General features: G+C 44.6%; 1 protein-coding gene across 8 annotated transcripts in view; it reads left to right on the top strand.

The window, feature by feature from the left end:
• Nucleotides 1-14795, top strand: part of AK4 (adenylate kinase 4) — a 64585-nt gene extending 49790 nt beyond the window's left edge. For all 8 annotated transcript variants that reach the window (XM_032303781.1, XM_032303780.1, XM_032303787.1 and 5 more), the window contains 3 exons: nt 8585-8757; nt 11835-11953; nt 13293-14795. In XM_032303781.1, the coding sequence (XP_032159672.1) occupies nt 8585-8757; nt 11835-11953; nt 13293-13407 (407 nt within the window). In that variant the 3' untranslated portion in view covers nt 13408-14795. The remainder of the gene's footprint in view (nt 1-8584; nt 8758-11834; nt 11954-13292) is intronic.
• The last annotated feature ends 8367 nt before the right edge of the window (nt 14796-23162 follow it).

Here is a 23162-nt window from a genome sequence, read left to right as displayed (position 1 = left end):
AAAATATTTCCATGGATCATGCTTTAAGTTCCATATCTACTAATTATTTGTTTCTTTTCAAATCCCGGTATCCTGGCAATTTGAGGTACCAAGGAATTGAATCTCATACCCTGAGTAGATCTTTAGAAGAGAAGGCGGATCAGTGTTAACCAGATGTTAACTAAATGTATAAAAGAGGAAAATATCCATATTTTCCCTCACCAGAGTCAAAATGAACATCTCATGCCCTGATACAGGGATATTCTTGGTTGATAATCAGTGGCCAGGGTGGTGGAGAGCCCCTCTCCAGGACCTGTGATCCCCCAGGCCTGGGACTCTGCATCCCAGACTTCAGTGAGAGCCCCAGCCCATTGCCAGGGCCCTCTTGTGAGGCCTTTGTGATACCTTCGGAGACTAGGATGCTACACCTGCCCTGGAAATGACACTGTCTGAAGCTCGTCACTTCTAACTGTGCCTTTTATATCTGTGATCCTTGGTTATTAAGGGAAAGGTACGTCATCCCTTGGCGTCTTTTTTTCTTCTTTATATTCTTTTCTTTTTCTCTTACTGATTCCCCTCTTCTTTCCCCCTCATTCTTCACTTTTCCACCGTACCCTCTGGACTCCTTTCCTTACAGCCTTCTCCACCGTCCCCCTACACTTCCTCTGACCCCTGGCAGATACTCTCTCTACTTCTGCCTTAAAGAAAACTCGGGTCTCTCCTTGGAGAGGAGGAGGAGACTTACTCTCCGATGTGAACGCAGCATGTTGGGTCATGGTGGTGCTACCAGTCTGTCTCCCCACTGGTCCTTTCTCTTTATCCTTTGTGTCTTTCTTGTTACTAAACTTGCTGTCTGTCTTCTTAACCTCCGGTCCCGCATTGCCTCATTTTCCCCCAGTGTTGGCTTTTGGCTCCATTTGCCACTGCTCCCCCCAGCTTTATATATACCGCATGCCAGCCACTGTGCTGGGATTTATGTATACTAATTTGCTCATTCCTCACAACTTTCTGAATTGGACATGACTGTGCTCATTTTAAGGTACAGAGAGGTGGGTAACCAGGGTCACAGCGTCAGTAAGTGGCATTAACTGCGGGGAAAACCCAGCCCGTTTATCTTTGGAGTCTCTGTTCCTCTCTGCTAAGCTAGTTTTTCCCTGGTGTGCTTCAAGTCAGTGCAACCTAGATGCCCATCATTTGGCAGTGGGTTAAATGATGGTACATGGCCAGCCGTGGGGTACTCTGCAGTTCTCAGGGAGAGTGAGAGCGAGGTATGTATGGTGTAGGAAGAACCCTCCAGGATACATCAGAAGAAAGAAGCCAGGTGCCGCACATTTGTTTTGTGTATGTGTGGAGAGAATCCAGTGTGGTTGTGCCTGGGGCACCGGGCCATGCAGCATTTTGATTTCTCAAGCTGCCTCGTATACAGACCACTGCAGTCACCGCAGGCAGGTTTTTCTCTTAAGCTGTGGTTTTCTCTGTGAAGGGAAGACAGCATTGAGTGGTACATGGTGTGGGATTCTGGGAGTCAGCCCTGCCCTTGGTTCTAATCTAGGTTCCTCGTTCTTCTGTGTGTGGTTTTGCGCAAGTCATTGAACCTCTCTGAGCCTCAGTTTTTATAACTTTAGAATGGGAATGATACCCATGTGCTGGAATTCTTGTGACTTTTCAGAGACTAGTTATTTATTCATTCAACAAATATTTATTCAGTATCCCTGTGTGCCAGGCACTGTTCAAGGCACTAAGGATATAGTGGGAAACAACTATAAAAGTTCTTCCCTCATTTAGCTAATGTTATGGTGGGACTAGAAACACTTGCAGAATAAATCATATCCAGCAAATGATGCTGAAATCTAGAAAGAGAAAAAGAGAAACTGAGGGGAGGGGACTAGGGGTGCCCTGGGTGCGGTGGGGGCGCAGTTCAACAGGTTGGTTCACCGACGCGACGCGTCGTGAGCCAAGACTTGCGGGAGCGGAGGGCGAATGTAGATACCTGAAGCAGGGGTGGGTCACGCCAAGGGTCCATAAACTGAGCGTTTAAGGTGGGGATGGACCTGCAGGTGCGAGAACAGCAAGGATGTCAGTGTGGCCGGCACAGAGTGATGGAAGGGGACGTGAGTGAGACGTGATAGGACCCAGAGTTGGCCTTCTAGGGGCGCCTGGGTGGCTCAGTGGGTTAAAGCCTCTGCCTTTGGCTCCAGTCATGATCCCGGGGTCCTGGAATCGAGCCCCTCGTCGGGCTCTTTGCTCGACAGGGATCCTGCTTCCTCCTCTCTCTCTCTGCCTGCTTGTGATTTCTCTCTCTGTCCAATAAATAAATAAAAATCCTTAAAAAAAAAAAAAAGAGTAGGCCTTCTAGGTGCACAGTTTGGGCTCTTCTTGGGAATGAAGTTGTTCCAGCACGTCAGGGGTGCGGGGCAGCTAGGAGCTGGGTGGTGAGGGTGCTATCTGGATGCTTTGATCTTTCGGTTGAGGCGAGGTGTGTGGGGGGACATTGAGGATCCTGTAGTAATCCTTTTTTATACTCGTGGAGGAGGAGCGTTGTAGAGTGGGCACTGGCAAGACCCGAGACCTGAGTCGTGTTCTGCCGCTGTCCCCACCCCCCACCCTCTGCCACCCCCATCCCCCCACCCCCCACCCCCCCTACTCCCCCTACCCCACCGGCATGCAGGCTCCCTGGTCAGTTACACCGCGGGTGGTGTGTGTTCCTGCTGCACACACCTCACAGGCTTGGTGTGAAGAAATGTCTGTACATGCCTGTAAACAGTAGACTACAACACACAGCTGCATTTGTGCAGTTGCTGTTGGGACGTGGCCTGAGAAGCCATGAGTCCACGTTCTTCCCAAGCAGGGTGGCCTTGTCTGGGAATGTTTCCCAAAAGGAGGTGCTCTCTTGGTGGGAAAGACAGCACACGGCTGTCCCCTTTCCTAACTTGGATTCTGTGTAACAGTGTGGGTTAGTTGCTGAGAACTTTCCTCTGGCTGCTGCCTCAGGATACACTTGGACTGTCAGCTGCTTAAGGCTGAGCCTTTGTACCAGATTGGCCAGTCTGTTTACCTTGAACTCCGATGAAAGCTTACCATGATAAGGTATTGAACTGGATCAGGAAAGTCGGCTTCCGGTGCTTTCCTGTTAAACAGGAGTAGGTGATGACGGGGGCAGTCAGGAGAGTGGGAAACTTGTGGCAGAAGCTGGCCTGGGTCAAGCTTCCTTTTGAGTGGGGTGGGGACCAGAATGTGCGGGTTGTGTGGCTCATCACTGGAAGGGCTGAGGTGTCCTTGTGTGGCAGAGAGCCCAGAGCACCAGGGACTCCCTAAACCAGCAAATTAAATAGAGGCAAGTCGTGCTTGTGCACAAGCACAGGGCAGCAGTGCTGTCTTGTGACATGGGGAACCAGCTGGGCTCCCAGGAGTGCTCTAGCAAGAGCGACAGCTGCCATTTATTGAGTGCTCACTATGTGCCTAACACTTTATATCTCAAAGATTTTATAAAGATTGCCTCTATTAATCCTCAAAACAGTCCCGTCCAGTAGGCATTACCTTCTGTTACGGGCTGAGTTGTGCCCCCCTAAGTTCATCTGTTCCAGTCCTAACTCTTAGTACCTCATAATTCAGCTCTTTTTTGGAGGTAGGGTCACTAAAGAGGTGATTAAGTTAAATAAGGTCTTGAGGGTGGGCACCAGTGTAATATGAGTACTGTAGTGTCCTTATAAGAAGAGGATTTGGATACAGACACCCACAGAGGAAGAGCCCTGTGGAAGACACAGGGAGAAGGCAGCTATCTGCAAGCCAAGGAGAGAGGCCTCAGAGGAGACCACCTGTCCTGACACCTCAATCTCAGACTTCTGGCCTCCAGGACTATGAGAAAACAAATTTCTGTTGTTGAAGCCATCTGTTCAGTGAGAAAACTAAGGACCAGAGAGAGATTACAAAGTCTTGTGGAAGTTCTTGCTGTCAGGGCTGGGCAGAGCTGGGATTGATGCCTGCTTCCAGAGCTTGTGCCCATAACTAACATGTTCCACTGAGCCCTGAGTTTCCTGGCTTACACCGTGGCTTCTCCTCACTTCTGAAAATGCAGCTGGTGCCCGGATCTTTGACTAGGCTACTGTTCTCACTGTTTTCCTGTACTTTTTTTGCCTGCCAAACCACTCTCTGTAGAGGTAAGATCTAGGCTAGGAATGGCATAAACAGGTGGCTTGAGATAGGTAGGGGCTTAGTAAATCTAGAAGCCTTTGGGAATTTTCTTCCCAATTCTCTTGCCGTGAAACCGAGGTCAAGAAGACTCTCGTCAAAGTGGTTTGGACCTGCTTAGAAGTGCTGTTAGACCTTCCCTCAAATGGGGTAGGTACACGTAGTTAATTAATACTGCACTTGCAGTGTTGCTGTCACTGGGAAGTTTGGCCAGAGTCACCTGGATAACTTTCAGAAAAATACCTAATTCCTGCTCCTAGATGTTCCCTTATAGGAAAAATGGTACAAAATCTGGGCAGTAATAAGCTCTCCCTGTCCCACCCCAAGTCTTCCCTGATAATGTTGATGTGTGCCATCAGAGGGAGAACCTTGAAGTTGAGGAATGACTTATTCCTCTTGTTAGTACTTCTAAACCATTAAAATGGTTGCATTTCAACAACATTAACGTCTTAAACCATAACTCTCCCATTTTTGCTTTTATTGTAGGCTTCTGTGTTTTCCTTTGTCTTTCAACTTAAACCTGTTTTGAGGATGGGAGGATATGATGAGAGCCACTGTCTTAAAAGAAGACCTCTAAGCCACCAGAATTAATGATTCTCTGGTCGTTAGCAGGTCTGAATGTGAGCCCTAACTAAGGTAGACACCACCTGACATTTTTGAAACAGGTTCCTTCTGAGTTCAGCTTTTTTCATACAGTTGCATTTTCCACCCATTCCTCCAGAGGGCGCCAGAGTTCAGAAACAATTGTGGGGCTGTTGGGCCAACTGGACTAGGAAAGTCCAGGAAAGACCAGGAAACTTTAGCCATAAGGATTTGAGTTTTTATTTGTTGGAGGAACTGTCATATTCTTGTTCAGAGCTTCCTGTTCTTTCCTAGTGCTTTATTCACCTTTCAGCCTCTATCCAAAGGATAAAGAACAGTGTTTTCTTGTCAGGATAGTGGCCCTAGAACCCAAGTCCAGGGTCTGAGGCCGGGAACTTGGGTCTTTAGAGGAATGAACCCTTAAATTCTTTTGTACACTTATCAGTGTTGACTGCATCTTCAAAACAGGGATTTGTGTGAATTATATGCACATACAATTTTATTAATATATACCTTATAAAATGTACCATCCAAAATGGAAGCTAAAAAGAATGAACAAAACAATGCAACATAGGTTCTCTTCTTTCTGTACTCAGAGTTACTTTGGAAGCCACTGCTTTTGAAACAGTTTTTCTTTAAAAAGGGATTTGGAGGGAAGAACATAGAGATTGATCTTGGGGTGGTTTTGGCTACAGTATCTAACTCAAGTTGTTAATTTGAAGCCTTCAGGAGGAGTTGGTTATACAGGGAAAAGGCAGGACATGACAGTCAGTGAGAGTTCCTTCTGTGGAAGGCTCACTGCCCTCTTTGCTGGGATTCTATATAAAATGTGCGAGGCACAGTACCTGAGGATGACAGAGGGGGTAACGTGTATCTTAAATCCCATTTCAGGAAGCTCGTCTTCTGGAGCAGACTGTGGTGTACAGTGCAAGGGAAGGTGGGCTACCCTTGACTAACAGACTTAGCAGAGGTCCCGGACTTGCCAACAAACTTCTCTACAGCATCTCCAGTCTGACCTGCAGTGAGCTGTTGGGAGGGAGATGGAGAAAAGGACCTGGTTGAGGGTGTCCAGTATTCAGTAAGGAATTTGGTGGAAAAAATAAAGGAGGCAGGCATGGTTTTATCTGGACTCTTCTGAAACTCCTTGCCCATCACCCAGCCTAAGTTGCCATAGATTGAATTGAGTCCTGAGGGCCCACCTGGGGCCAAATCTTGCTCCTTGGTGACCCAGGTAGTAGGACTTTGTTACCTAACTGGTAGCTATCATGTATTTGAAGCTCCAGGATACACCTAGGTGCTGTGAAGCCCCGATTCTAAAATTGTTTTTGAACTTAATAGTTGCTTAATAAATTAATGTACAAGCAGTCAAGCCATTCCATAGTAGAAAAAATTGACATACTGGGTTTACAGGGCTTGACAGAGACCTATATTTCACAGAATTAAATTCAGAGTTTAAAATAAGGCAACTGTCAAATAAATATGGCCACCGAATGGAAGACTAGAAGACAGCTACCCTAGTATTACACATAAATATTTGCCCACTGCCTGCCAGGCATTGCTGTCTTCCAGGGCTGAGACTAAGTGTGTGTAGTGTACTTAATCTGAGGTAAAGTTTGACCTTTCACTTCCCTAAATGTCAGGTAGTCATAACTTGACCTGACAAGTTATGTTGAGATTTGGAAAATACCTGGTCAGCAGTTCTTTACTTAAGGTATTTTTCCTTCCATTCTGAATGTACTATATGCTTAGTTAAAAATAATTAGAAGAGTAGAAAGGAATCAGCCATCTTCCCACTGCAGAGAAACCACCATGAATATGCTTCCTGCATGATTTCCCAATGTGTGGTGTGGGTGCCTTTTTTGTGAAGAGGATGCTTAGCCAGAGAGTCACTATGGGAGGAAGGAGACAGTACAGGTGGGTGGGTGACTTGGCACAAGAGGCAGCATCTGGGCTGCGAGATTGGAAATGCCTCTTTCTCTGTAGAAGCCAGTCACAATGTGATGAAGGCTAGATGAAGGCAAAGCCCACTGACATCCTGAACCGCGCCCCCCACCCCGGGTGGGACAAGCGTGACATTCTTCCAGGAATCTCCCAACTGTCTTAATGTTAATACCTTGCCAGAGTGGGAAACAACCTTAACTTAACAATGGCAAGGCTGTCTTGCAGGTGTCATATAGGTCGGTCCTCTTTTTAGTATATGAAAGTTCTTTTGAAACCTCCTGTTTTCCTTACTTCCCCCAGTCCCTGAGTATATAATCAGCACTCCTCACTACTCCTCAAGGTCCTGATGCAGCACCTCGTTCTGTCCACGGGTGCTGTCCCTGTGCTTTAATAAGCCACCATTCTGCACCATAGACGTCTCAAGAATTCATTCTTGGTTGTCCATTGTGGACCTCACCCCACCTGTATTCCAAAACCACATCAAATGCGTGATGGGTCACAAGAGGTCGGCATAGAAGAATGTGAAAGCAGTTTTGGAGGGAGCAAAATGGAGTCTCTCATGTCAGGCAACCTGTGTCAAGCAATGACCCAAGCAAGCAGTTAAGGTACCACAGCTTGGAGATACTGCCAGGACCAATGTCAGCTGACACCCAGAACTGATAATGAGTAGAACCCGGAGAAGGTCTGCAGAGACCCCAAACCCATAAAATCCCTTTTAAAAGGGAAGGATTTGGGCAGCGAACTATCAGACTCTTCAAGCATGACTCCTCTATGTCTGACCACTTTAAAAAGGCAACTGCTGGGGCGCCTGGGTGGCTCAGTGGGTTAAATCCTCTGCCTTCAGCTCAGGTCATGGTCTTCTGGTGTTACCTGTCATGTTGGAGTAACCCTTTTGCCTAGTGGGAACGTGTGAGTACCTTGGTTAGGCCCAGGAGAGCCAGTGAACTGAGATCTTGCCCTGCAAGGTAACCTTTCCCTCACCTCTGTTTAAACTTGCCTTTTCTTTCCCTGTCGTGACAATCGAGTTGAAGCATGCCCTCGGTTTCGTTCTCACCATTCTTGTGTCTTTTAGGGAAGAGATGTAACTTAATCTATATCCCTTCTGTAATAAACAACATCACACTTTAGATTCTGTGGGGGCCATTGGGTAATTTCCCTTATTGGAGAAATTAGAAAATAAGCTCCAAGGGAAGCCTAGAACAAACTCTGTGGTGAAAGCTGTGTTTCTTCACCTGCACCCCCCAATCCGGTGCAGAGCAATCCTTTTACCAAATAGAATAAGAGCAAATTACTAGAAAAATTAAAAGAAAAACACATTCAAGCATAAATTTTGGATTCACTAGGCTTAAAATTACTGTGAAATTGCTATAAAATTCCTAAGTGCATATTCTCATTTTGCAGTTACTGTGCTAGATTGCAGACCACATGTTGAGTTTTGTAAGATGTAGGGAATGGATGAAAATAGAAGTTGAGGGGTAGCCTGAGAATAATATACTCATCAGCTGTTAAAGCTATAGAAGAACACAAATACAATTTTATTCCTTTGCTGCTTTAACAGAAGAGAGGAAATGGAGGTGATGTAACTTTCCTAAGGTTACGGGAGTAGTTAAGAACAAAGTGAGGACTAGTCTAGTGATTTTCAGTTTACTGCACTCTGTACTTGGGTCACATGACTCCTTAATCTTTGCTTATACCAAAGGTCAAAGCTAAGCTATAAAGTAGCATATTTTCTTCTATTTTTAAATGTTTGGAGGTCGACATACATTCCTGATAAAAGCTGGTTTCTGGATGGTGTATGTGTAGATTCGATTATTTTGTCAACTGAAAATGCACCATTGACTCCTTGGAATTGGGAAATGTCTTGCATTTGATGTGTTTTGTTTCTGGCATTTAGGTTTTCCTAGGACCTTAATTCAGGCTGAAGCCCTGGACAAAATCTGCGAGCTGGACCTAGTGATCACTTTGAACATTCCATTTGAAACACTCAAAGATCGTCTCAGCCGACGTTGGATCCACCCCGCTAGTGGAAGGGTATATAACCTGGACTTCAATCCACCCCATGTACACGTAAGAATATACAAAGCATTTTTACGGGCTGACGAGAAAGAGGCGAAACATTTCAGTTGTAAAGTGTAGGAAGGATATGAATAGATTATTCGAAAAAGCAAATCTGCATGGCCGAAAGTGTTTGAACTTTCTCGTTCACTAGTGGTCAAGGAATGCAAATTAGATTTATAACACCTGTTGCTGGTGGGACCTAGAAAAAATGGCACCCTCATCTTTATTAGGCATATAAAGTATTAATAGTGTTTTTTAAAAACAACCTTGCAATATACAGTAACATCTTTAAATATACATACTTGATTCAACCCACCACTGGGAGTATAGGTTATGGAAATGAAAGCACCAGCAGGTAAGGTCAAGGACACAATGATGCTTATTTCAGTGCTGGTTTTGAAGAAGAGATCTGAAAACAAATGAATATTATTTATAGGGGATGACTAAATAATCTAGAGATTATGTACATCTTGCAATATTACATACTCAGTAAAAAGAATGACTTTGTGCTATACTGTTTGACCTGCAGAAATACTTCCTCTGGGTCCTGTTGAATATGAAAAACAAATAGCACAGTGATTCCATTTTTGTAAAACAGTGACCCCCCCCTCTACACATTATCTGTACGTGTGTGTATATGTACTCTCTAGTTTCATAAGAGCAGGGATAAATGGTAAGGGTTGGGACTGTAATAAAGACTTGGGGTCAGAGTGGATGGGGTCATGGGAGTGTTGGTAGTGCGGGTTTAAAGGGACTGGGAAGATGAGAGGAATAAACAGGTCCAAAAGTAACACGTGTTTACATGAAATAAACATATGTAAAGGTATATGTTTAAAGAACCTTTTTAAAGTAACACACTCATTTAAAGAATTATTCTTTCTGGTAAAGACATGAATTAGTTCAGTGGGATTCTTCCCTCCCGTTACTGGGTGTTAGGTAGAATTATTTGTAGCCATCCAGATGTGGAAGGGGTGACAGTTGCATCTTACTGGGTTAATGTGTATGGGATAGGTAGGTCTGCATATAGATAGAGTCAATAATTACTACAGAAAACCAACTTCAAGAGGGTAAGGACACCTTCCCAGCTCCTGAGTGCCATGGTTTTGGTGACATTCCAGTGAGTCTTGCTCCTTTGGGCAAAGCACTAGTTGCCATTTGAAGTCTTCTTTTTAAAGGTAATGAATACTTTTGGAATTTCTTTCTTAGGTCTCTTCCTCCTTTCCCTCTCAAGAAGCTAGTACAGGGTAAGAAATGGATGGAGAGGAGAAGAGGGTTCTGGATATGCCTTGACGTTCCACAAGAAGTGCTTCACATTTTAGCCCTGCCTAGACCTGCTGAAGCAGAGATTCTCATAAAGTCAGAGAACCTTTAACACTGAGTTGCTTTCCAAAGACTGGAATACCTAAAAGAACACCCACAGTTAAGAGTGCTCCCTCCAAAGACAGGTGAAAATGCTAGTCTGGGCCACCTCTCCCAGCCACTGTGGCCAAGCTGTCCCAGAAGGAGAGATGCTGTCACCCTAGCACCATTCTGTTCTTTGTAGAAGCAGTGGTTGTATTTATGGGTGCTCTGCGGTCCTGGAAATGACTCTTCTGAGCTTTGCAGCTCTGAGTTAAATAAAGGAGAAGAGAATAAAGGAGATATACAGCCGTCTCCCGCCCCCATCTTGCCTGTTGAGTCAGGGTAACAAGCATGGAATACACGTGATGATTACAGGGCTCACCAATAACTCATAAGTGCAGGTTATAGACCCAAGGCCCTGAGCTGTAATGGAATTTTAGTGCATTTCAGATTTATAGCTGCTTTCTGATTATCCAGTTGAGTTGCCTGAGCCTTTTGGTTCTGTTCTAGCCTGCCATTTGACAGATTATTCCTTGTGACTCTCTCCCTGGAGGGTAATAGCCATGGACGTGGGAGACACTCACGTGTCCATGTTGTTACTTGTAAGTATAGGTATGTTTCTTGGGGAGGTTTAAAATAAATCAGAAATCAGGTTTTCTAAATTGCAGTTTTTTTAGTTCTCAGAAAATTTTGCCTGATTGTTACAGGTAGAGACACCATGCCCATTTTAATCTATCTCTAAGTAAGTCATTATGCAATCTAGGAAAATAACCTGAGTCAGATTAATCTCAGGAAAGAATTTGAAAGTTAGCAGAGGCAAGACTGAGATACCTTCTGCCAGATCAGTGTCCTCCTAAGTAAACCAGTTGGTTCTTGAGACATTGTCTTTTTTTTTTTTTTTTAAGATCTTATTTACTTTAAAGAGAGAGGAAGCAGGGCGCCTGGGTGGCTCAGTGGGTTAAGCCTCTGCCTTTGGCTCAGGTCATGATCTCAGGGTCCTGGGATCAAGCCCCGCATCGGGCTCTCTGTTCAGTGGGAGCCTGCTTCCCCCTCTCTCTCTGCCTGCCTCTCTGCCTACTTGTGCTCTCTCTCTCTCTCTCTCTCTCTCTCTGTCAAATAAATAAATAAATAAATAAAATCTTTAAAAAAAAAAAAAGAGAGAGAGCATATAAGCAGGAGTAGGGGCAGAGGGAGAGAGAGATCTCAAGCAGACATCATGCTGAACATGGGGTTCAAACTATGGGGGGCTCAATCTTACGACCCTAAAACCATGACCTGAGCCGAAATCAAGAGTTGGATGCTTAACCAACGGAGCCACCTGGGTGTCCCTCAACGTTTTATTTTCCATATTAACAGTTCAAACTTTAGAAAGCAAGGCGGTTTTAGAAATGTTTAGAGGGCCAGAGTGACGTTGTCTAAAGGTGGTTTGTGGTTGAGGGAGGCAGCATGGAGTTCCAAACTGTAAACTGAAAGTATCATTTTTCAGTGGCACTGAAATGTGTTTGGAAAGATCTGAGAATTTAATAAAGATTCCATGTCAGCTCTCGCGAAGTAAGGTTAACGTGACTATTAAGAGTGTTGACCTCTTTCCAATTACTTTCACTGTTAACCGTTGCCACTCAGGCCTGATTCATCATGCAGTGGGAGTCCAAAAGTAAGTACACGGATTTTGGCACAGGAAGGTTTTTAATCTTTGGAATGGCTCAGGTGTTGGCCATATTAACTGGTTTCTCTGGTATTTATAGGGAGTTGATGACATCACGGGCGAACCGTTAGTCCAGCAGGAGGACGATAAACCTGAAGCTGTGGCGGCCAGGCTAAGACAGTACAAGGATGTGGCAAAGCCAGTCATTGAATTATACAAGTGAGTGTGCTTCACCATTTTCCCGGCAGACGCTCAGTCAGAACCACGTGGCGCTCAGTGGGAAGGACCTGGGGCTGAGGCGGGGTTGTGTGTCTTTCACCTAGACAAAACCCTAAAGGCCCAGTTCCTCCCTGGGTGTCTAGGGGAAATGCTGGGGTGGCATGTGGGAGATACAGCCCAGTTCTTTTATGCTGAAATTCTTATAATACAAGGACTGAAACCTGAACATCTCTGTCAGGTTGTAAAATTACGTCTAGGATTATTTTCCTTTTCCTTTTCAAGGAGCTGAAAGAGGGGTTTATGTTTTGACACGGCCACCTGTAAATATCTCAGTGGGACAGAGGATGAGAAGGGACCTTTTGCCTAGATACAGCTAGAGGGAACTTAACCCAAAAAAGCAACACTGTAAGCTGCAGATGGCAAAGTGAGATGGCTGCAGGGGCCAGGGAGCTGTTGGAAGTGAGTGTCAGACCTGGTGGGGGATGTGTTCATCGGGGCAGTTGAGTGACAGTGCCCGTGCCGCTCCAGTCACTTATCCCACAGGGGCACTCAGGCCCAGAGTGGCCAGTGAGCCCTGTTTTTCAAGAGAAGCAGAAATCTGGCTGTGAGTTGAGGGGGTAGGGGGGAAATCCCAGTTTGTATCTTGGCAACAAATAACATTCTTAACAGCATGCATACTGAACAAAACCCATTTGCAGACTGCGTACAGGACAGCTATCTGCAGCCACTACTGGAATCGGGTTTTGACCTTTTAGCTCCCAAATAATTTAGCAAGCCTTTAGATCAGAAGTTACGATCCTGTCATCATGATACGTCCTGTGTTTCGCGCTCTATTGTAAGTAATAAGGGTTTCCCAGTACCCAGGTTTGTCAGTGGTTTGTCTTTGGAAAAGTGTATCCTGAGGCAGATTGGGGATTGTCCATATAATGTTATTCTTTGATACATATATTTTTTAGGATTTTATTTTTTTGAGAGAGAGTGTGTGCACAATCAGGGGGAGAAGCAGGCTCCTCAGTGAGCAGGGAGCCCAATTCGGGGCTCGAGCCCAGGACTCCGGCATCATGACCTGAGCCGAGGGCAGATGTTGAACGACTGAGCCACCCAGGGGCCCCTCTTTGCTATGTTTTAAACAGGAGAAGAAGAGGAGGCATCACGGCACGCATGCCAGAACCGTAAAAGCTGTGGTTTTACTTAGGTACACCGAGTGCGGAGGTTCGCACTTAGCGGTGGTTGATAGGCCACAAGGTTGTGCTGGCTTTATGCCCAGGATCTTCACCCGCCCTCATGTCATGTTAGAGGAAGCCAAAAAGGCCTTCGTGTGTTGGATTTTGTTTTTCAGGAGCCGAGGAGTACTTCACCAATTTTCTGGGACGGAGACTAACAAAATCTGGCCCTACGTTTACACGCTTTTCTCGAACAAGATCACGCCTATTCAGTCCAAAGAAGCATACTGAGCCTGCCAAATGGAAGAACCAGGAAAATGTCGTCCGTTCAGTTGTGTGTGTAGTATCGGTGCTGTGTCCAAGGTAGAAGCTAATGGGGATAGCTCACAGCGTCTTTTCTAGTTTAAATGGCGAACTGAAATGAAAACGAATGAGTAGAAAGCGTTCCTGAAGCGGCTCCTCTATGCCTTTCTCGAGAAGGGTCACCAACACATGCGTACGATGCCTCTGCACGTCTCAAGCTTTTCCCAAGAAAACAAGCCCAGGCCAGGCTTCTGGCGGCATCTAACCCCAACCTCTAGCTGATCTCTGGCCCTCATGTTGTTGCCGTAGTAGCCTTTTTGCGCGTGACGGTGTTGGCCTCTGGTGCCCTCCGTCTCCCGAAGGCTGTTGAACCACAGCGCCAGGCTGCCTTGTCCCGAGATTTCTGGTATGTGCCCTTCCTGGTGACCGTGCGCTTGAAGCCAGTTGCTTTTTGTGGTTGCTTCTCTGGCCTTGAGTGATTGTCCATGATTTATTTTTCCTGTTAGGAGTGATAGCTTTTCTGCATCCGTGCTCCATAGAATCTGTCCTTCGCAGACATCCCTGGAATGAAAGGATTTGGTTTCCACTCTTTTTATTAGACTGTGTATTTTTTTTTTTAGCCTCTGTTTTCTCCCAAGGCTATGAAGCAATACAGACAGGTACTGCTTTGATCCCTCTCAGACCTGTTTCTAAGAGCTGAGAGCAAGGGGAGGCTGTCAGATCGCTTCCCACGCCAGGAACTGGGCTCTGCCGAGGGCCTCCTTAACGCTGCTGGGCTGACTCTCATGGGTTGACACTGCCCTTTTTTCTTTTATTGTGAAAAAATAAAATCCTCAGAGTCTTTGGGAGTCTTCAAAAAAAATGGGAGATGCTTACCTACATAAATGTTAAAGGATCATATCTTGTGTATAGAAGTAATAAGGCCACATGAAATTACTGCACTAAAAGAATAGTTTAGTTTTTTCGTCAAGACAAAAAAAATGTATTTTGAAATGCTGCTAAATATTGATGCTGACAGTGTTTTTCTCCTGTGAGTGACCCAAGCATATTATAAATAGTTGGTAAAGGGAATGGAGCCTTTGGGTTGAGGAGAATGTTGCACTAGCTGGGCCTGGAACTGAGTAGCACAGCTTTATGATTATGGGAAAACAAATTCTTAAAACTTTTTTTTTCTCTTCCAAAGATGCTTTCTGTGGGGTGGCCATTAAGTCTAGAAATAGAGATAATACAGTTTTGTCATTCTTTATAATGTACTGTCAATAAACTGTTTATTGAAGATTTGCCTGGTTTCCAGACTTGGTGGCCACCTGTTGTAATTCTTGCTCTCCTCTGGGAAGAACAATGAAATTTATTACTGTTGCCTTAAAAATAAATACCCCTCTTTGGGATTGTCCCTGAAGAAGGTCCTTTGCGATTCCTGGGAGTGACTTCTGTCTAACTCTTCATACTGGAGGGAAAAAAACCTACCCGTTTCTGCACGCCACTTGTGTTGTACCATATTATTTATTTTCTGAAGACATCCCAGGAGATCCCTAGTCAGTCCCTGGCACCCGTGTTCCGGATGGTAGTAACTGCATCTTCCGTCCAGATACTGCTCTTGCTGGTTCTTCTCCCTCTCTCCCTTCATGTGACTATTCTTTGACTGTCTTAGGGGATCAGGGTGAAAAGATACGGGTAAGGCTCAGGTGTCCTGGTGATCCAGGCATAGAAAAAACAAGTCTGAAATGAGGAAAATGGCACAACTATGACTACTGTTGCCATGGAGACCCTTTGCACAAACTAGGGAAAGTAGAAAGTTATGGTTATTAGGTGGACAGTTCAAGAAAAGAAGTGTGTGCCCTTCTAGAAGCAGACAGATCTTCACAACTCTACCTTTAGTTCCCTTTTGAACAGACTCCCTTTGGAGTTTTCGAGAGAAGTATGGGGAACGGCTGGTCCCTGGTGGCATGCTGTCATTCTCCATCCTTCCCTCCTCTCTGGCAAAATAGACAGTTGTGGGCAGCGTTGGGAGCCTCTGGGTGTCTCAGTGCGTTTTCTGTTTCTGAGGTGGTCCAGCAGTTGAGGGTCCTGTACTTGGTGAGACCAAAAACAGACAAACACCTTTTTCCGTGATCTTTGAAAGATGATACTTATTTCATGCTTAGTGGCCTGAAATATCTATTTCTGATTTTCTTCAATCAGCTCTCTCGTTTTTCGTCCAATAATTTTGTAAAAAATTAAAATCTTCTTGCAGGTATTTGGACAAAAGCAAAAAGGACATCTTCTCTTGGTCTTCCTTCTATTGACACACACACGGTTCCTTCAGAGTTACACAAAAAGGAAGTAGTTGGGGTGTCTCTAAGATTACTACCTGTCCTCATATCCTGTGATTCTAGTCAGCTGTGGATTCATTTTGTTTTCCATTACCTGATCAGGCTTTCCCCTTAACTTAGAACTTGGAAACATTGCCATATTTAATAACTCTCTTAACACCAAGGCAGACATAAAATAAGTACCATTTACTGAAGGCCTTTTAGGTGCTAGGTATAGTTCTAGGACCTTAGCAAACATCTCATTTAATCTTTCAAGCATCCTCTGAGATGGGCATGTTGCCATGTTTATAAACAAAGAAGGCAGGGGTCGGAGATGTGAAGCATCTTGGCTGGGCTCTTGCTGCCGATAACCAGTGCAGCCAGGACTCAACGTGCAGGCTTCCCCAGCTCTGCAGCCCGAGTTGGCTCCGGATGTTTACTCTGTCCTATCCCAACCAAGCCAGGGTGCTGAGCCTGCTTGATTCTGCTTGCATTTCCAAGTGGCCTCACACCGAAGCAGTTAACGTGCCGTTCCACTCTGTATGTGACTGATTCCTTTTTTTCCCCTTTGCTGAAGCAAAGGGAGCTGCTAGAGGAAGGTCCGAGGCCTTGATATTTTATAACTACTCGTTTATAAAGTGAACGGCTGTTGAAGAAGGCTTGGGTCCAGGCTAATCTGTGGAGGAGTCAGGTTCATGTCCCTCACCTACCATTTTGGTGTCCATGGGGTTATACCCTGGAGGGGACCTTTACCCTTGAGCTCCCCCCCCGCCCCCAGCTGTCGTGCTCTCTGTAGACCTGGGCTGCTGGCAGCTCTCCCTTATTCATACCCCGAATAAGGCTCTGAGGATAAACTGATCCTGCCTGAAGTGCTGGCGGGTGAACGGAATGTGATTGAGCCGCTGACATAGAGCCACCCCGGATTTTTGCACCGTCTTCCCTATCTTGCATTCCACACCAACCTGATGCTGAGCGCCACATTCACACCTTTGCCTGCCATCTGCCTGCCAGTGCTGGCTCTGGCATTAGCCAGGGGAGACAGCTTCCTGTCTTCCCTGCCATCCTCCAGCGGCCACACTCGAAAGAGCTCCAGCCCCAGCTGTGCCCCTCTTTGCTAGGGAAGGTAAGGAGAGAGTAAAGGTAAGGAGAGAGTCATGGGTGAGGGGGATTCTTGGAAGAGGTACTGCCGTGGCTTCTTCCACCTCTTAAATTGTTGATGAGACAGGATAGTTGTAGGATAGACAGGATAGAAGGGTGCCTGTGTGCAGTCTTAGATAGGATTGTAGAAAATTCGGCTCACTGTCAACTGATTTCAGTATTTCACTGTAGCTGTCGAGCTGACTAAACACCTTGCCAGCTTCTGCTGGGGTTGGCTTAAATCATAAAGACCACAAATTTCTGAATGTGTGAAGACATAGCTGTTCTTAGTAGTGACTGTTGAGTGGTACTTCCTGCTCAGTACATATATGCATTGTATAATTAAATTCTCAGCAATTACCCTACATGACAGATACTCCGTTATCCTGCCTCCTTATGTAGAAACCGAAGTCATCCCATTTACTTAAACTTATGTTTTTCATGTACCTATAGGGACGAATCAGGAAATTCAAAAGGGCCCTTTGTGTACCTTTTTCTCCTTTGAGCACCCAATTCTAAAATGGGTAAAACAGTGTTATTTGCCCCTGTAATCTTTGCCTTTGGCACCCTGGGTCCTGGTGGTAGTGGCACACTGTATATGCCGAGGGCACCCATCTCATTCGCGTTCTGCTGGGTTGCAGGATCTCGGGAGACATTCGTATGTACCTGGTGAATTTCACGTGTTACCTTTTATTTAAAAGACAGTATCTTTTTTTGCCAGAGATGTAGTTCATAAGGCCAATTGTGTTCTTGATATGAATTGCTTTCCTTTCAGTTCCCCTGCATTTTTAGTAACTATCTTATTCTTTGTAGTGTCTCAAAAGAAGAATCTAGCAATGGAGACTTTTTTTTAAACAGGAGTGTGGTCTGATCCTAAGTTATCATCCCTTTCCGCCTATAACTGATCCAGTCTGGTTTCTAGATGAAAAGTGTGCAAGACCCAGATGTTGGGAAACCATGAAGCCGCATTTCAGCTGTGAAGAGAGATCTGCTTCCTGCAGCTGTTGAGATGAACTCCCATAACAGTTGTTCCTACACGCCATTCCTTATCTTTTTTTCAACAAGTTGCACAAGTCTTGCCAAAAGAAATGCCATTATCTGTGTGCTTCAGGGAATCCCCCCAGTTGGCTCCGTGTGTGTGTGGGTCTGTGTGTGGGGGAGGGAGAGGTAGGGAGAGAGGGAGATGGAGAGATGGCAAACACCTCCAAAAGGAGGAGAACCCTGGGATGGCATGGGTGTGCGTTCCTTCCTGGCAATCATCAGGCTATTCCAGGAAACAGCGTCATTCTGTGGACAAAAGGTTTCCTCTTTAAAACTTCACCGAGGAGCATTGCACCTTGAGATTCTCCCTGGGGTTGGTGTGTGTCTAATTCCATTTCATAAAACCTTTCTTCGTTTTGAAACTGGCTGTAAAGTCGGAAATGTACTAAATAAAAAACTGTTTTGTATTTAATTTAGAGAAGAGTAAAGGGAAGAAAAATAAACCTCAGTGCTTATGTAAGCTTCAAGGTGTTAGGGCTCAGAGGGCTTTTCTAGTTTTATGAGAATTTGTACTACTGATTTTTATATATTCCTGTTTCTGAGATGAACAGATCTCTGGGGAAATTGTTGCATTACAATGGCGTTTCACTGTGACTCCTCTGAAGCTCCTGTCTGTTCTCTAAGCCAATGACAACGTGTTGCTTCGGTTTACCGTCCTGTGAAAAGTCCGCTCCAGTTTCCCAGAAGTTGTGTGTTTACGATGAGTCACTGCATCTCCTCAGTGCGAAAGCTGTCAGCCCTCCTGATTTGGGTGTATGCGCTTAATTCAAAGTTTATAGACCTGTAGTCTAATCTGTACATGCTCTCCTAACTGTTAAATTGTGTTATTGACTATTTTGATTATCTTGCTTGAAGATTGATTCCTCCTTTTTAATTTGAGAGAAATAAAGTTTTTTTCCTGCTTCTAACTAGTGAATTTAATAATTGTGTAGCTTTTTACACTTGAGAGTATACGTCTTCAGAGATCTTCTTTATGCCATTCTGCAACCACTTCATCATCAATGGTGTTACCTCCATTTGGCAGATGAGGAGAAGAGAGAACACCATGTCGCCTGGCTGCGGTGACAGTTGGTGGCAGAGCAAGATGATGATTGTAACCCGAGACCCCACATAACCTGAGACCCCACTCTCGTTTTCTTTATTGCAACACCACGTTGCCTCACTTCAGAGACACTCGAGCACCTTATTTGTCTAACACTTTATTCTTTATGTATTTTCATAAACATTTTTTAGTTTTGTTCTTGAGATAACTGGATGATGTGAGTCAAATCCCCCTCCATTTTGCATTTGGATATTAGATCTGAGTGTGTGAGTCCAAGGTCATAGTGTCCAGGGCTACTCCACAGAAACAGAAAAGTCAGCAGCCCTGGCTAGTGGAAGCTGGGGTCATGGAGGAAATAGAGCCTCTGCAGAAGCCTGCCTACAGAAGGGGGGGTATGGAAGGTGCCCTGGCATCTCCCAACCTCACATTCTCCTGTCTCCTGCAGAGGCCTCCCACTAGCTGGGTTCAAAAGCCACCTGATGTAGGAGCCTGAGGAAGTTTCCACAGGCTTCCATGCCGCTGGAAGGTGAACTTGGATATGAGGGCAATGTGGTAGATTATATCAAAGTTAAAGGCATTCACCCTTCAAGAGAATTTTACTTTTTTCCCCTTTGGCTTTATGCCGGGGTGTACTGATTTGCTTTAGCCTCTGAAATGTGAGCAAAAATGGAGTGTGCCACTCCGGAGCAGAAGCCTGAGGAGCCAAAGCATGGTCACCAATCTCCCTTTCCAGTGAGACTGTCAGTCTCCTAGGGCTCTTTCAACTGGGATCCTAAAATGGATGTTGAGCAGAATTAGTCCATGATGGCATAATAGTGTGCATGAAAAATAAACCTTTGTTTTTATCATCCATTGGGACTTGGGTGGAGTTTGGTACAACAGCATAGCTTAGTCCAAGCTGACTGATAGAAAATGGGCCTAAGACTCTGTCATCCAGTTACACTTCTCATTCTCTTACCAAGCACTATTAGACTGTGGGAATGCAAAGATGAGTAAGACCCAGTTTTTGCCCTTGACTTCCTCAGTCTCCTGGAGGAGATGGGAATATACTTAAAACTGCACATAACTGTTGAAATCAATAACTCAATTATAAGTGAGAGAATACAGAAGTAGTGACTTTCTTGGCTAGCCAGGTAGACCAAGTAAGGGCTAATACTTGAGCTGAGTGATGCAAGGAAGAGGGAACCCAAACCAAGGGAATGATTCGTAGGCAGAAGTATGAGCATCTATGCCTTGTGGAAGCCAGAAAGGTATGAGGCAGCACTGCTGAGATAAAGATAAGATCGGCTGTATTGGGAAGTTGTGTGGCCTGGTCTTAACTTTGTTTGCAGTAGATAGTAGACTATGCCAGAAAGTGACTCATCACAATTACTTGATAAAATTGTACTACAGGTCTGAACTAAGATGTGGTAGAGCTCAATAAAGAGGGAAGCTGGATTATAACAGGAGTAAAGAAGAGTTAAATGTCTCCAGGGGAGCAACAATGAAATGGGGCTGAGTATAAGGCTGTGGGGAGGGGCAGACGCTGTGAAGACTGCCTTGTACTGTTTTTTTCTCAAAGGAGAGTCCCTGTTGCTCAGCTCTGAACATTTTGCACCACATTGGACTTACTGACCCAATGCTGTGCAATGATTCAATTTGTTAAGCCAGAAATTGATGTTTTCATGTAAAATCTTACTTTTAAATATTTACAATTTAAATTAAAAAAAAAAATTCCACGGGTCAAGTAGCACATTAAGTCAATTTGGGACTTAGAGATGCATAGGAGGTTAGGAATGAGGATCTTAGTGGCTAGATAGATGTCTATGAAGTAAGGAGGTATGATTTGTTTGTTTGTTTGTTTTTTAAGATTTTGTTTATTTATTTGACAGAGATCACAAGTAGGCAGAGAGAGAGAGAGGAGGAAGCAGGTTCCCTGCCGAGCAGAGAGCCCAATATGGAACTCTATCCCAGGACCCTGAGATCATGACCTGAGCCGAAGGCAGAGGCTTAACCCACTGAGCCACCCAGGCACCCCAGGAGATATGATTTGTAAAGGCAAAAGTATGAAGGTGAGGATTTTCTAACTAGATTAACAAAAAAAAGTGTGTAGTTTTATAGAATTCTGCTCTGTCAGAGAACACTATTCCAATGAATCGATGTTTATTTTTACCCCTTGAGTTCCACTGAATGATTTTTCCCTTATTCTTTGCAGCCAGTTAATATTCAAGCATCCAATAATTGTGTGTGTATGTGTGTATATATGTGTATGCATATACACGTGTAATAGAATTATATGTGTGTGTGTGTATATATATATATATATATATATGCATATATGATAGAAGGTGCTAAAATTTATTGAGGGTTTGCTCTGTCGTTCCAGGCAATAGGCCAAGCATTATATACCAGCTACAAGTAATGAAGCTGAGGTTCAGACAAATGAGGTTATTTGTCAAGACCACTCATGCAGTAAGTGGTAGATGAAGACTTCAGCTCTACTCCACTTACTACTCAGCTGTTTTTCCTCATTCTAACTCTCACTGCCCAAAGACACCAAGGGACCATATTAAGGGCTCTGCAACCAAGGCACCTTTGGCTTTGGGCAGGAATTCCAGGAGTCAGGGTGGAGAGCCCGGCCGCTTGGAGGTGGCTAGGACTTGAGTTGTGTTGAGTCTCTAGTGGCCAGCTTTTTTCCTAGCCAGAATTCTATGTATTCTTTAACAAGTCTAGAAGGCCTCTCATGGAAAGATTAGATTTCATAGTCTGTCAGGAGTTGACACTTTGCATTTCCCCATTTCAGTGCCTGAGAAAAGAAAAAAGGTTTCCTGAGAAGGAAAAATCAGTAATAAAAAATGAATAGATCATCTTTAAATCAGGACAGATCAGCCACTCCTGTGGCAGGAATGGCCCACCTACACTGACCACTCTAGATCCATTATGTCATAGACATCAACCATCCTGGATAAACTTAAGCCACATCAGACTACTCTGGACATGTTGGTCCCCAGACATACCAACTATCCTGGACACCGATCATATACACCCACCACATTATGGAAACATTTTGTCGGTGTGACAGGGTCAGAGAAGGGGGTGCAGGCTAAAATTGCTTAGAAACTTGAAAGAACCATCTATGTGTTATCTATATAAAAACTTAGGCATTTTTCCTATTTGAAGCCCCACCCCCCAAAAAACCAAACAGCCCAATAATCTAATGCTCATGAAAGTCTCACCTAAAAATTTATAAGTGTTGGCATTTGAGGTTACGTAGCTAAACTCGTTGAAGATAAATGGCAGATATCTAAACCTTAATCTTTATACACACCTTACAAAAACCAGAGACCAAAGACAGCAAATAAAGCTACAATTAACTCACCACACAACACAATTATATCTACTACATAACAGGAAATAGAAGACTGCAAACTCCTACTTCATTTGAGTGGGAAAATACATACCTGAAATCAGTAGCACCAGCACTGGAGCCCGTGTGGAAGTGGAGAGGTAGGCAGGAAATATTTGGGAAAAGTAATGAAAGGGCACAGCTTCTGGGAAACAATAAAGGAACTTGAAAGGAGGTGGCACCTCTTAGAGATCTGGTGATGAAGAGGGAAGAATAAAGAAGTTGGTGGAAATTTGGGGTTCTACAGAAATAAGAGTTTCATGAAAGCTAACATACTAAACTCTCCTTAACACTCCTCCCCTGCCCCCAAAAGATGCTCCTTATTAAAGAAATTGCATTTCACTGTACCAACTGAAGAAGGCACTCTTAAACTAAGAAAACTGGTAAGCCACTCAACTCCTTCAGTCCCGTCTGTAGAAACACCAAATACAGGAAAATCTCAAGTCTTAAAAATCAAGAAAAGGAGGCTGGGGTGCCTGGGTGATTCAGTGGGTTGGGCCTTGGCCTTTGGCTCAGGTCATGGTCTCAGGGTCCTGGGATGGAGCCCCTGGGATAGAGCCCCGCGTCGGGCTCTCTTCTCAGCAGGAAGTCTGCTTCCCCCTTTCTCTCTGCCTGCCTCTCTGCCTACTTGTGATCTCTCTGTGTCAAATAAATAAATAAAATCTTTAAAAAAAAAAAAAAAAAGAAAAGAAGGCAGACAACATCCACACAAAGTAACTTTTAAAAGGAATAGATTAAAACTTCTTCAGTCTATGAAAATACTCAAGACCCAACCTTTGAGGCAGAAAAAAACCACCACAACTCTCCAATATGAGTCAAATATGGTCAGACAATAACAGACATGAAA

This window comes from Mustela erminea, chromosome 10 (genome assembly GCF_009829155.1).
Source record: "Mustela erminea isolate mMusErm1 chromosome 10, mMusErm1.Pri, whole genome shotgun sequence".
Classification (NCBI taxonomy): domain Eukaryota; kingdom Metazoa; phylum Chordata; class Mammalia; order Carnivora; family Mustelidae; genus Mustela; species Mustela erminea.
The sequence above is the reverse complement of the archived record's forward strand: the minus strand, read 5'-3'. Positions and strand labels throughout refer to the sequence as shown.